General features: G+C 49.9%; 1 protein-coding gene across 17 annotated transcripts in view; it reads right to left on the bottom strand.

Moving 5' to 3' along the window:
• Positions 1-12,405, bottom strand: part of TRAPPC9 (trafficking protein particle complex subunit 9) — a 714,602-nt gene that overhangs the window by 169,853 nt on the left and 532,344 nt on the right. For all 17 annotated transcript variants that reach the window (XM_054246591.2, XM_078353100.1, XM_078353106.1 and 14 more), the window contains one exon: positions 6,911-7,063. In XM_054246591.2, the coding sequence (XP_054102566.2) occupies positions 6,911-7,063 (153 nt within the window). The remainder of the gene's footprint in view (positions 1-6,910; positions 7,064-12,405) is intronic.

Here is a 12,405-nt window from a genome sequence, read left to right as displayed (position 1 = left end):
AAGGCCAAACAGCCAGGGCAATGTGATGGCCTCACTGGCTGGTAAGGCAGGAACTCTCTCTGTGGCTGGCAGGGCTTCCCTGCTACAGGAGATTAAAGGCCTCAGAACCACTTTATTACAAACAGCTATAAAAGCCAAATTCCCTCACGGCAGATACAAAATGCAACCCTGAATTTTACTTAAAATGATCAAGGAATCAGCTGTACTGATGGCAGAAGCCATTCATAGTAAAATTCATTTAGAGAAAACTATTTCTCCAAACATGACGACTAGAAAAACATAGTGTGCTGAGTTTTAAAAGAATCTTGTTTAGAGACATTTAATTTTTTTTAGGAGATGAGGAGACAGAGCTCCCTCAGGAAGCATGTCTGAGAATTGGCAAGAAGCTACTTTGAGAGAATGAAGGGTGGGTCCACACCGCCCAGGTTAAGTGCTTGAGGAAGGAGAGGTCACTGAAGGCAACTCCTGCTTACTGGAAAGAAAGAAGTCTTGAAAATGGAGAACAAAGCCCAGGTGGGACTGTATTCCAGGTGGGATCACCCAAACAGGGCCACTGTGCCTAAAATCCTTACACTGTTCTACTTGTGAAGCCCAAAGAAAGCTGACAAATACCACCGCCACTGCTGAGTGCTTCACTGTGTACAGGGTGACTGTGGTGTGCAAGACCCAACACCCCTCTGCAACACACAGCCTGAGACTCGAGCTTTGCTTGAGCCCCTGTGCCTGGGAAGGCAGCTGCCTTGTGTGTTTAAGGACACAAGGCACCCTGCACCGAGGCCACAGTCGCACTGCCCACATCCTTACTCTCAAAGCAGCCAAACTGGTTACAAATGCTTCTTCAGACAGAACGGGTGAGGTGGAGGCTTATCAGCCTGCTGGGAAGAGATTGCCCAGATGACCCAGGTCATTGGCCTTCGTGGGGATCAGCCAAACTGTGCACCCAACTCTTCCTACTCCAGTTCACACAGCTGGACTCTGGTACGTCAGCAAGTCTCACACCAGTCCTCGAAATGCTCTCCAAGGGGTGATTTGCAACAAAAACAAGGAAAATGAAAGGGTGAGCTGACCTAGGCTTGCCAAGGTGTGTCTCTCCCCTGCTTCCAGCAGAGACGGTCTGTGTAGGCTGCCTCTACCGTGATACAGAGTCATCTCGTGAGCTGACCTAGGCTTGCCAAGGTGTGTCTCTCCACTGCTTCCAGCAGAGATGGTCTGTGTAGGCTGCCTCTGCTGTGATAGAGTCATCTCGTGAGCTGCAGACTCCTTTCACACTTCATCGCAGACTCGGCATAGCGCGACAGAGCTGGTAGCCATTCTGTTTCATTGAAATGGAAACTATTCATTTAACAGATAGTTTTAGGCTAGGAACGGTGGCTCACACCTATAATCCCAGCACTTGGGGAGGCTGAGATGGGCAGCTCACCCAAGGTCAGGAGTTCAAGAACAGCCTGGCCAACATGGTGAAACCCCGCCTCTACTAAAAATACAAAAATTAGCCAATCATGGTGGCGGGTGCCTGTAGTCCCAGCTACCCAGGAGGCTGAGGTGGGAGAACTGCTTGAACCTGGGAGGCAGAGGTTGCAGTGAGCCGAGATCACACCATTGCCCTGCAGCCTGGGCAACTAGAGTGAAACTCTGTCTCAAAACCAAAACAAAAAACAACCGGTTTTCATATCCACGTGTTAGGGACTGTACTTAGTACTTGGGCTAGCAAAAGAGAATACACACTATCAGAGCAGGGTCCACATCTGATTTCGAGCACCTGGCATGCCCGGTGTTCAGTACAATCTCTGGTACATGGTAGCTCCTCAATAATGAACAGGATTCTGCCCTCAAGACAATACGATCTGGCAAGGGAAACAATCTGCAGGAAAAAACTAATTTTCTGTACCACTTAAAGACTGTAACTGATAAGAATGAAGTACTGGGTGTTACAGGAGCCCAAGGGAAGGGGCTGTGGCAGCCAGGGCAAGATGGGAGGGAGGTGGCAGGGAAGGCTCTGAGGAGCAGACAGTGAGGTCCATTCTAAAGGATGAGTAAGGAGGACCTGACGTGAGGTCAGGTCACAGAGCAGCATGGGCTCTTCCAGCAGGAAACAGGCAAAGGGAATCCACATTTGCTGACACTTTCCAGGGTCAGGAGCTATGTCAGCACCTTGCAGACATGACCTCAGTTGACATCATCAACAGGAAAATAACAAGTTTTGGGATCCTGACTATCTGTCTAGTTGCACTATCTCTGGTGAGTTACTGAACTTCAAAAATCTACTCATTTTTTGAAAGGGGTAGATACTACCTGCTTTGCAGTTCTGGGGTAAGAGAAATGCTTCTGCTCACCCATAGGTGATCAAAACGCCTGATGCTTCTTAGAACTCATCCTGACAGCAATTGTCTGCAGCAGGTTTTGTCATACTGCCTGCACAGATGAGGACATGGCCCTCGGGTCACACCTCTGAGTGCTGGGAGTGGCAGGGCCAGCCTCTGACCCCAGGCTCCCGTGCGCAGCAACGTAGCATCATTAGTCCTACCCCAAAGTCAAACAGAGAAGATTTCTAGATCATGTGGTAAAGCCTATTATCTGCTATTAACACAGCTCACAGAGTGCTGGCTATGCTAAGGTTTCCCAAGTTCAGTAAAACTGTCCAATACTGGTAGCTGGAGGGTAAGAAGAAGGTTAAAAGAGGCCATCAAGGAGTTGAGAGGAAGCCTAGGTTTTATCCGAAAAGCACTGCTGTATAGCAAATAAGCTAGGCTCTCTGAACTAGATGGCCCTGCCCTCCAGGGAAAAGGCACAGACATTACAAACAAACATGTCCTCATCAAGGAGGAGAGGTCTGGGTCGGGAGGCTGGGAGGAAGGATTCTCTTTAAAATCAGCGGCTGATGTGGGCAAGAAAGGCCAGGAAATGTAGGAGAAAGGGCTAAGAGATTTGTCAGCATGAAGAGTCCTGTTTGAAAACTTTGATCCTGGGATAGAATAAGGATAAATGCACGAAGACAGCAGAAGCCCTCCAACTTGGGGCATGCATGTGTGACAGGGAGGGGGGCATGGGGAGGGGGCATGGGGAGAGTGCTTCCCCTGAGTGAGCCACAGGAGCAGGGACTTGCCCCATGTAGCTCCTGGGAAGTAGGAGCCCTTGCTGTCCCCACTGAGAACAGAGAAGCAAAGAGAGAAGGTGGCCATGACCAAGGTCACCCAGGGAGAGTGGCGGGAACCGCCCGAGTCCGACCAGGTTTCCTGGCCTTTCATGGGACATGCGGCCTCAGGCTTGGTGGGGCTAGGTAGTAAGGACAGCTCGCTAAGTAGCTAACATATAGCAGCCACACAACAAGTGGTTTTCATTCGCAATAATGTTCAGGATGATAAATAGGGTTTCGGAAAGGAGATTTCTTAAAGAAAATAGTTGTACCTAACCCATTAGCTCATTCGGTCAGGCCCAGTGCCAGAGTGTGACCCCCCACCAGGAGCAGGATGGCTGACCACCCTGGGCCACTCCCCACACAACAGGCGGCCCTGACCACAGCAAGGACGGGCCCTTACACCCCGCCAGTTCCTTGGGATATGTGGCTGCCTTTGTGCTTTCTTCCTGGCCACCCCCTTTGTTCAGGCCGCCATGGTCCCTGGTCTAGAGCCACTGGTGCAATGGCTCCTCAACCCACTGACCAGCATCCCCAGGGGTGCTTGCATCTTTGCAACCCACTTGTCACACTGCGGCCAGGGTGGCTTTCTGAGACATCAATCTGGTCACGCTAATACTCTGCCTTCTGGGTCCCATGCTGAGGACAGCACAGCACGTGCTGGGCCCTGGGCCCTCTCTGTCTCTCCATGTAACCAGGATCGGGCTGAGATCTCCACCCAACCTGTCAGCCCTGACCCGATGGAAGCTCCCATCAGCCCAGCAATGCTGCACTGCAAGTGCCCATCTCTGTGTCTGTCCCCTCCCCTTAGATGGGGGCATCTCCAGGGCTCAGCTCACAACAAGCAGATCTGTAGAGTACCTGCCATTAGGAGGTGAAGAGCAGGGCCAGAGCCCGCGGTAGCCCTGGGCTGCCCATCGGGTCGTTGTAGATGCTGCGTCAACAGGTATGCATCTACTGGGTGCAGGATCCCCAATTTCCTTTAAAATGCATCTACCTAGCCCATGCGCCACAGGTGGGCCATTGCTACAACTATGGACGGGTGTCAAATGAAGTTCAAATGTTTGTACAAAGTCTAAATGTTTAGAAAACATTATTAAAATGCATAATGAAATTATTAGCCAATTCAATCTTTGGTCTTTCCGTCTGCTTGAATTCAGGTTTACAGTAGCAAAATTCTGCTATTCATCTGATGACAGATGTCATTAACAGATAAGAGTAGGGGCAGGGGAGAGAGAGAGAGATACTGAGAGAGAGACAGAGAGAGAGAGAGAAAATATGTCCTGAATGTTAACTCTCTTTCACTAAATTTGCCCATAGGGACAATCAAGCTCTCGTAAACTTCCGATCAGTAAATGTATGGGGCAGATGTGCTGGCACATGGTAGGCGATCGATAAATATGTGTGCTGCATGAATTATTAAGCAAATATACAGAAAATGGAGAGATCAAACGCAAAGACATTTTCCATACTTCTTTGACACTGGTTTTTAAGGACACAAGTGTTCTGTGGGCCACTGTCATCCCATAAGAAGGCAGCAAGGGCTGGGCGGGGACTGCAGGCTGGCAGGTGAGCCACGGGTACAGAAGCTGGCCACACCACCTGCCATTTGTGAAGTGGAGCTGCAGTTTTTACCTGTAAGGCAGGATAATGCAACCGCCCCAGGAGCCAGGTTGCTGACAAGGGTGACACGGCCCATGGCAGCACCAGCCCAGGGTGGCGGCTGGGAAGCAGCAGCTCTGACATGAGCAGGGTGCCCCTGTGTGTCCAGTACAGTGAGACCCTGTGATGGGTGGGGAGGGCTCAATCTGTGTGAAGCATGGGGATGCAGAAGTCAAAATCCCAACCATCCAAGGGCTCTGGCTTGTTTCTGAGCCTAGAGCGAGATCATTCAGGAGAAAGAATAGCCTCCTGCCCCTTCCTCTACTGGTGCTGCTGGTGTGGAGCTGGGGCTGCATCTGACCCATCCAGGACCACCTTGTTCTGCACAGGGCTCCTGGCCAGAAGCTGAATCTCCGAGACCCCAACTAAGAGCTGTCTCCCACCTCACATGGAGCCTCTCCAACCCTCAGCCTATCAGACAGACTCAGTCACTATCAGAAAGACCCAACAGAAAAATAGAAAGATTATCAGAAAGATCCAAGATGCAGCACAAATGCCAGGAGATGAGGGCCAGGGTCCCTCCCTTCCCAGCCTGACAGTGGAGGGGTTGTCTGTGGAGCTTTCTCCTTTGAAGTCTGAGGCTTGTGGGGTAATCTCCCTGCACTGGTCCCTGGCTCCACCCCTCACTGGCTGGGACTCAGTTTTCTCCATGGGAGCCACAGTGCTGGTCAGGGAGACGTGGAGGAAATAAACGGGATGACGAGTGCGTGCCTGAAGCAGCGGGAATCAGCCTGACTTGCTTCCCTGCTACAGCATTCGGCTCGTTAGTCGGGAAGAACTGGCTGGACCCTGACTTTATGCTCTGTGGGGAATGCAAGGGAAAGACAACTCCCATCATCCCCACCGTTTTACTTCTCTCTGCACCAGAGATGAACGCCTGTCACTTCACAACTGACTGTCCCTGCTCAATCTGTGAGTCCCCACACACTCTATTTTTCATATCTGGTTCAAAAACTTTCTATCTACATGTAAAATGCTTATTTCATCACAAACTCCTTGGAGACAGTGGGTCTACCAGTCCCAAAGTCCCTTTAGCTTGAACAAATGAACTGGCCTCAGGTTCTGGAATCTATGCTGTGTGTAGAGTGAGAACACTTTTGGAGTCTGGGAGGCCATCTGGAAGGACCCCAGACCACACGACGGAGCAATGTGAGCACCCCCGTATCTGCAGAATGTGTGCATGACTGAGATCATTGACAGACATTCCCATCAGATCTGTCTCTTCCTGGAGATGGGCTCTCATGCCTCAGTATTTTGGGGCTATTTCTTACCTCTGTTCCTTTGATAAACTTCTATCCACTCTTAGCAGCCACTCAAATATCACCCCCTCTAGGAAGCCTTCCTTGAATGCCCCCAGTGGCTTCTGAACCTGCAGCACTCAGCAGGGGGCTCTGTCCTGGCTCCTGGGCAGTGTTTAATTCCCAGAGGACCCGTCCATTTCCTACCAGACAAACAACTGCATTGAGACCTTGTCTTTGCATCTCACCCTCTTAAATGCCTTGCAAAACACCTGACTCAAAAGTAGGTGCTCTCCAGAGATTGCTGGACTAGCAACTGAGGGACCCTGGACTTCTCCAGAGCACTCGGTCAGCCAGCAGAGCGTCTGCAAGGAGGCAGGAGCGGATCTGAAGCTGAGAGTAGGCTACTTGGTGCTACAGCACAATCCTGCTGAAAACTCTCTCCGACTTTTCCAAAATGGTGTCTTCATGCCTCGGTAAGCTGTACAATCCGATTTCAGTTTCTCAGACAATTGCACTCGTGTTTTCAGCTGTCAGTCTGTGAACCCCCCGAGCCCGACACTGATAGGTGGCCATTAGAACCTGTCACTAACATGAATATCAACACTGGCAAGAAGCATGTGATCCAAAGGCATGAACACCACTGGCTCCAAAAGGACCTTTCCTCAACCCCAATCAATACTGTGTTGAGTGGAGCCTTTGACGCGTTAAGAGGTTAAGGAAATGCCAGGCCTTTGGTCCACCTCTCCTTGCCACAGCATTTCTGAGCTATCTGCGGTGAAAATTCAATAGCTAAGAGACTCACAGGTCTCTCTTAGAGATTGGAACCCTGGGCGAAGGTGCCCCCAGGCCCAGGTGGCCCCAGGAAAAGGATATGATTCTCCAGCGGATGCCCAGCTTACTGTGGATCTCCAGGCCTCGGGCTTCCCGCCGCTCTTCCTCCAGCTGCTTGGGATTTGCAAATTGCCCCTTCTCCCCAGGGGACTCCGGGAAACTCTCAAAGTTGAACTTGTCCACTTGAATAGCCATCCTATGAGAAAGGGGAAAACACAGCAGAGAATTCATCAGGAGGGCAATTTCTGCTGGCTGTTGGAGAATCAGCACATGCCAGCGTGAGACACTATAATGAATCATTATTGTTAGTAATTCATAACGGATTCATTCCAAGAAAATGAAATAATAGACTCCCAAGGTGGCCCTGACTTCAGAGCTGCTTCAACACACAGTTTGGAGCTGAAGACACAGTCATTGCTTCAAACCTCTGGGAAGACCTCTGTTACCCCAGACAAAAATTTCAATTCCATAACACAGCAAGGCAGACAAGAACCAGTGTGCCACAGATAGTGAGCTGGATGGCAATTTAAACTCCTGTGCAGTCACAGACAACGTGACAATTATTTAACCCTGGGGACCCATCAGCCCACTGGGAACTCCCAGTTTATCCTGAGTGCTGCCTGCCTCCTCCCACCTGTCTTTCCTTCTCCAGCCAGGAGGGGTACCCCTCCCACACACTCCCACCAGCTCCCATTTGGAATGGTTGTATTTACCTAATGTCTGTACCCCCCACTGTATCTAGGAAATGACTGGCCTGCTTTTGATTTTATAGGTTCATAGGCAGAAGGAACTTGCCTTGTCTCAGATGAGACTTTGGACTGTGGACCTCTGAGTTAATACTGAAATGAGTTAAGACTTTGGGAGACTGTTGGAAAGGCATGATTTGTTTTGAAATGTGAAGATATGAGATTTGGGAGGGGCTGGGGTGGAATGATATGGTGTGTCACTGTGTCCCCATCCAAATCTCATCCTGAATTGTCCTCCCATAATTCCCATGTGTTGTGGGAGGGAGCTGGTGGGAGATATTGAAGCATGGAGGTGGTTTCCCCCATACTGTTCTAGTGGTAGTGAATGAGTCTCAGGAGATCTGTGGTTTTATCAGGCGTTTCCACTTTTCATCTTCCTCATTCTCTCTGCTGCTGCCATTCACGTAAGACGGGACTTGCTCCTCCTCTCCTCACCTTCCGCCATGACTGTGAGGCTCCCCTAGCCACGCGGAACTGTAAGTCCAATTAAACCTCTTTCTTTTGTAAATTGCCCAGTCTCAGGTATGTCTTTATCAGCAGCATGAAAACAAACTAATATAATGATTGATGGTTTATCAGTCAATGGATAAGAGTAGACGTTTTAGGCTGGGCGCTGTAGTTCACACCTGTAATCCCAGCACTTTGGGAGGCCAAGGCAAGCAGATCACTTGAGATTAGGAGTTCAAGACCAGCCTGGCCAAAGTGGTGAAACCCCATCTGTACCAAAAATGCAAAAATAAGCCAGGCATGGTGGTATACGCCTGTAGTCCCAGCTACTCAGGCGGCTGAGTCAGGAGAACTGCCTGAGCCCTGGAGGTAGAGGTTATAGTGAGCCGAGATCGTGCCACTGCACTCCAGACTGGGTGACAGAGTGACACTCTGTTTCAGACAAACAAACAAACAGAAAAGCACTTTGTATTATCACATAGACTGCACTGCAGCCAAAATATTGAGCAAAACCGTGCTCTGATTGGCCTCTGCGGCTTCTCCCTTAGACAAGCAGGAAATAGGGGACCTGCTGTTAAGGGATATAAAGACAAGATTAAGTCCAAAGAAGAAGTCTCCGTCTCCAAGACAGCTTGGGAAGGAACTACTGCAGTGTCAATAAATCTATAGCATTTGGCCTGAGGCATGGCACGTGGTGCTGAGCCACAGAAGAGCTGGAGACGCTCCCCGTAAGCAGCGGACAGTGCTTTTGTTGCAAAACATGATTTTTAAAAATCCCTTTTACTATATTCTTTTCTGGCTAGGTAGATAGCTTATTGTTAAAGAGGTGGAAGACAAAAAAAAGCATACAAAAGGAAAGCATTCAAATATTACACTCTAATGTTAGTATCTTTATAATCTTTTCCCTAAATATTTGTATTTAACATAGTTTAAAATCACTACATATATATGTATAAATCATGGTGTATTATATACACAAAGAAACACACCCACACAGTTTGAAGTCTTGTTTGATTCTCTTAACACGCTATGAACATTTTTCCATCATTAAAAATTAGTCTGCAAAATATTCTATCACATGGTTGTATCACAGCCTACAGAACAACTCTCTTATTTTTTGGACTCTCAGCTCTTTTCCACGTTTTAAAAAACTGCTATCGTAGAAAAAGGCCTGGCAAACATCTGTGTGCTGAGTGTTTCTGCCTGCACTTATGACTGACTCTCAGACCTGTTTCTAGAAGTGGAGCTACTGCTTGGAGGGTGTGAGATGTTTCAGGTCCAGGTGCCGAGTCTTCCAGAAGCTCATCCCCGAGCAGCGTGGGCAGGCCTGTCTCTGCACCACTGCCAATACTGGTAATGACTGGTTTTTAATCTTTGCTAGTAACAGGCAAAATGCTACCTCACTGATGTTTTAATGTGCAGGTCTGAATTACCCCTGAGGTTGAACATTTTCTTTCTTCCCTTGTGAGTAACCTACCTGTGCAGTGAGAGCTTCTCATTTCCACCCAGCAAAAAGCTCTTCTTATTTCCCCACCTCAAAGGCAGATTGAAGCAACTAGTGCTCTCTTCAAACAAAAGGTCAGAAATATTTCCCAAGTTTCACTAAAAAGGCCAACTTAAGTTCACTGCTTGAGAATCCAAAAGGAACTAATAACTTTCACCTTTCAGTTGGGTTTGACAACAGTTCCCAGCACCAGGTTCTCTTCCTGTTGATCAGAGAAGGGAGAAACAGCCAGCAGGCAGCTCCCTGGGTCAGAGCACACACTGGATGCTGCAGCCACTGGAACTGTGTTTGTGTGATCATCTGGGGGTATCTTTCAATCAATTTCTGGTTGAGTGATCACTATACTGTATTACCCTCCAACCTTAACAAAACTGTAGCCAACAACCCCATAAAACAGAAAAGGGAAGAAAACAAAGCGTAGAGCGCACTTGCTGTGCGCCAAGCCCATTCCTGGGTGTTCTGTGTGTATGTTCATGTTTTCAACCTATAGCCAGCCCAGGAAAGGCTGTGACCTGCTCCGTGTTACAGATGATGGGCTGCAGCTCTGGGCACCCAAGCCATCTGGCCCAACACCATGGAGGCTCACTCAGAGCCTGTGTCGCAGACTCCTTCCTCTCTGTTTTGTCTTGACCTTTACTCGGCTCTGCTTTCCTTAGGCAGGACACCTAAAGAGAGACCATTTCTTGTTCATGCTGTTTGCAGAGTGGCATGGGACAGAGACCCTGCAACTGCCAAGCCTGCCCACAACAGGCCTGCCGTGTGTTCATGGCCAGCCACTTCCCACATTTATAAGCACCCTCTCCTCTTCCTACAGTTACAAGACTGGGGTACCAAGAAACTGAGTGACTCACCTATGGTCACCCAGCTGCAAGTCCTATTGCCAGAATTCCAAGAGCCAAGGATGATTCCTCCAAACCACAGAGGAGCTCTGCCTAGTACCTGCACCCTTTTATCCATGTGCTCCCAGGCACAGCCCCTAAACCTGAGCCCTCTCCTCCTGACTCCTCCCATCAGGAAGTAATGGCAGCCCCGTGACTGTTAACCTGAAAACTGCAAGAGGCTTTCGCATGGAGGAGTCCTCACACCTGAGTTCACCCCTGCCAGAAGACTCGGCTGCACTGTGTGTGACAGCTACAAGGGCTGCACCATGGAAGGCGAGAGCGCCTGGCCGGCTGCCCGGGTAGGTGACCTTGCTCTAAATTCAATGGCAGCACCACCAGGACTTCGAAAGGGCCAAGGTCATTGGGTTTGAGGCTGGTCACTCCTGTGGAAAGCAGGGCGCCCGATGACGGTGGGTGGCTGGAGAGATGCAGACAGAATATCTACCCCACAGGGAGTACCAGAGGGCATGGGGGGGTGGCACTTGGCTGAGAGGCTCATAGGTTGATGACTGGCAGGCAGGGACACTGGGTGTTGGAAGGTAAGGAAGAAACCCAGGGCCACCGAGGGGCATGAAGGTGAGACCACCTATTGCAGTCGACTTCCAGAGGGGAGATGCAGAAGGCATGGAGGTGTGGCTGGTGGTGGCCTGTCCATCAAGGTGGGCACTGGGGTGGCAGCACAGCAGAAGATGGCATCAGGCTTCAGAGCCCCACACCTGGGCTGGATGCCCAGCTAGGCTTGGAGGTGACTTTGGGGTGAGGCCTGGTGCCTCCCTGATCGTCTCTGTGGAATGCAGTCAGCACTACCCGTGCCTAACAGCTAGGATGATTTGCATGTTCTTACTCAGCGCCAGCAATAGGGTCTCCCATCACCAGCCCACACTTCATGATCAGCTGAGTGCCCTGACGGCTCCATAACGACTTTCTCGATGACCAAGTCACTTTCCATACCAACAACAAAGCAGTGAAGCCTTGACGCCACATGCATGCCACCCTCCTCACCACTTGCCCCCCTGCAGCCTCAGAAGCCTGCCCGCCTGCAGGTGTGACTCACACATGGAAGTACGTCCCTCCTTGTCCTGGGTTTAAGCTTAAACACACAGGTGACGTCCTATGTTGGGGTGAGTAACATGTATTAGAGAATATTCATGCAATTCCCCATCAGAAAGTGTCCAAAAAGTGATTTGGAACATGGCTGATGCTCTGGCAAGTCACAGCAACGTGGCGGGAAAGCATTATCTTTGGAAACTGTGTGGAAAAGGCGAGTGAGGAAATCTGCGCAGAACTGATGGTGAGGGCGCCTGCCTCCTCTGTAGTGGGTGTTGGTGGGAGTGGCCTTTCAGGGCAGGTGGGGGGGCTCCCGGAAGGTGGCAGTGCCAGGCCTTGCCCAGGAGTCTGCATAGCACAGTAACAGCTCTTTGAGTGACTTTATTTTGCTAGAGTGGGCTCTGCTGTGATTGTTTTGATTTTTTTTTTTTTTTCTTTTTTTGGAGACAGAGTCTCACTCTGTCACCCAGGCTGGAGTGCAGCGGCATGATCTTGGCTCACTGCAACTTCCACCTACCAGATTCAAGCAATTCTCATGCCTCAGCCTCCCAAGTAGCTGGGATTACAGGCTCCTGCCACCACACTCAGCTACTTTTTGTATTTTTAGTAGAGATACCGTGTTGTCCAGGCTGATCTCAAACTCCTGACTTCATCTGATCCTCCTACCTCAGCCTCCCAAAGTGCTGGGATTCCAGGCATGAGCCACCGTGCCCACCCTCATTTCTGTTGTTAATAAAGCAAGGGCTTTGTGATAAGGACAAGGTGTATTACCCACTGTTCGTGTCTGACCAAGACAAGAATGTGGGTCTGGGCTTCCAGTTCAGCACTCTCTGCAGAACAGGAGGGCTTTTGCAGGGAACATCAGGACAGAGACACCTTCCCTGAATGGGCAGAGGGGACAAGAGGCCAGTCC

The sequence above is a fragment of the Callithrix jacchus genome, chromosome 16 (genome assembly GCF_049354715.1).
Source record: "Callithrix jacchus isolate 240 chromosome 16, calJac240_pri, whole genome shotgun sequence".
NCBI lineage: Eukaryota > Metazoa > Chordata > Mammalia > Primates > Cebidae > Callithrix > Callithrix jacchus.
This window is presented reverse-complemented; position numbering and strand designations above follow the sequence as displayed.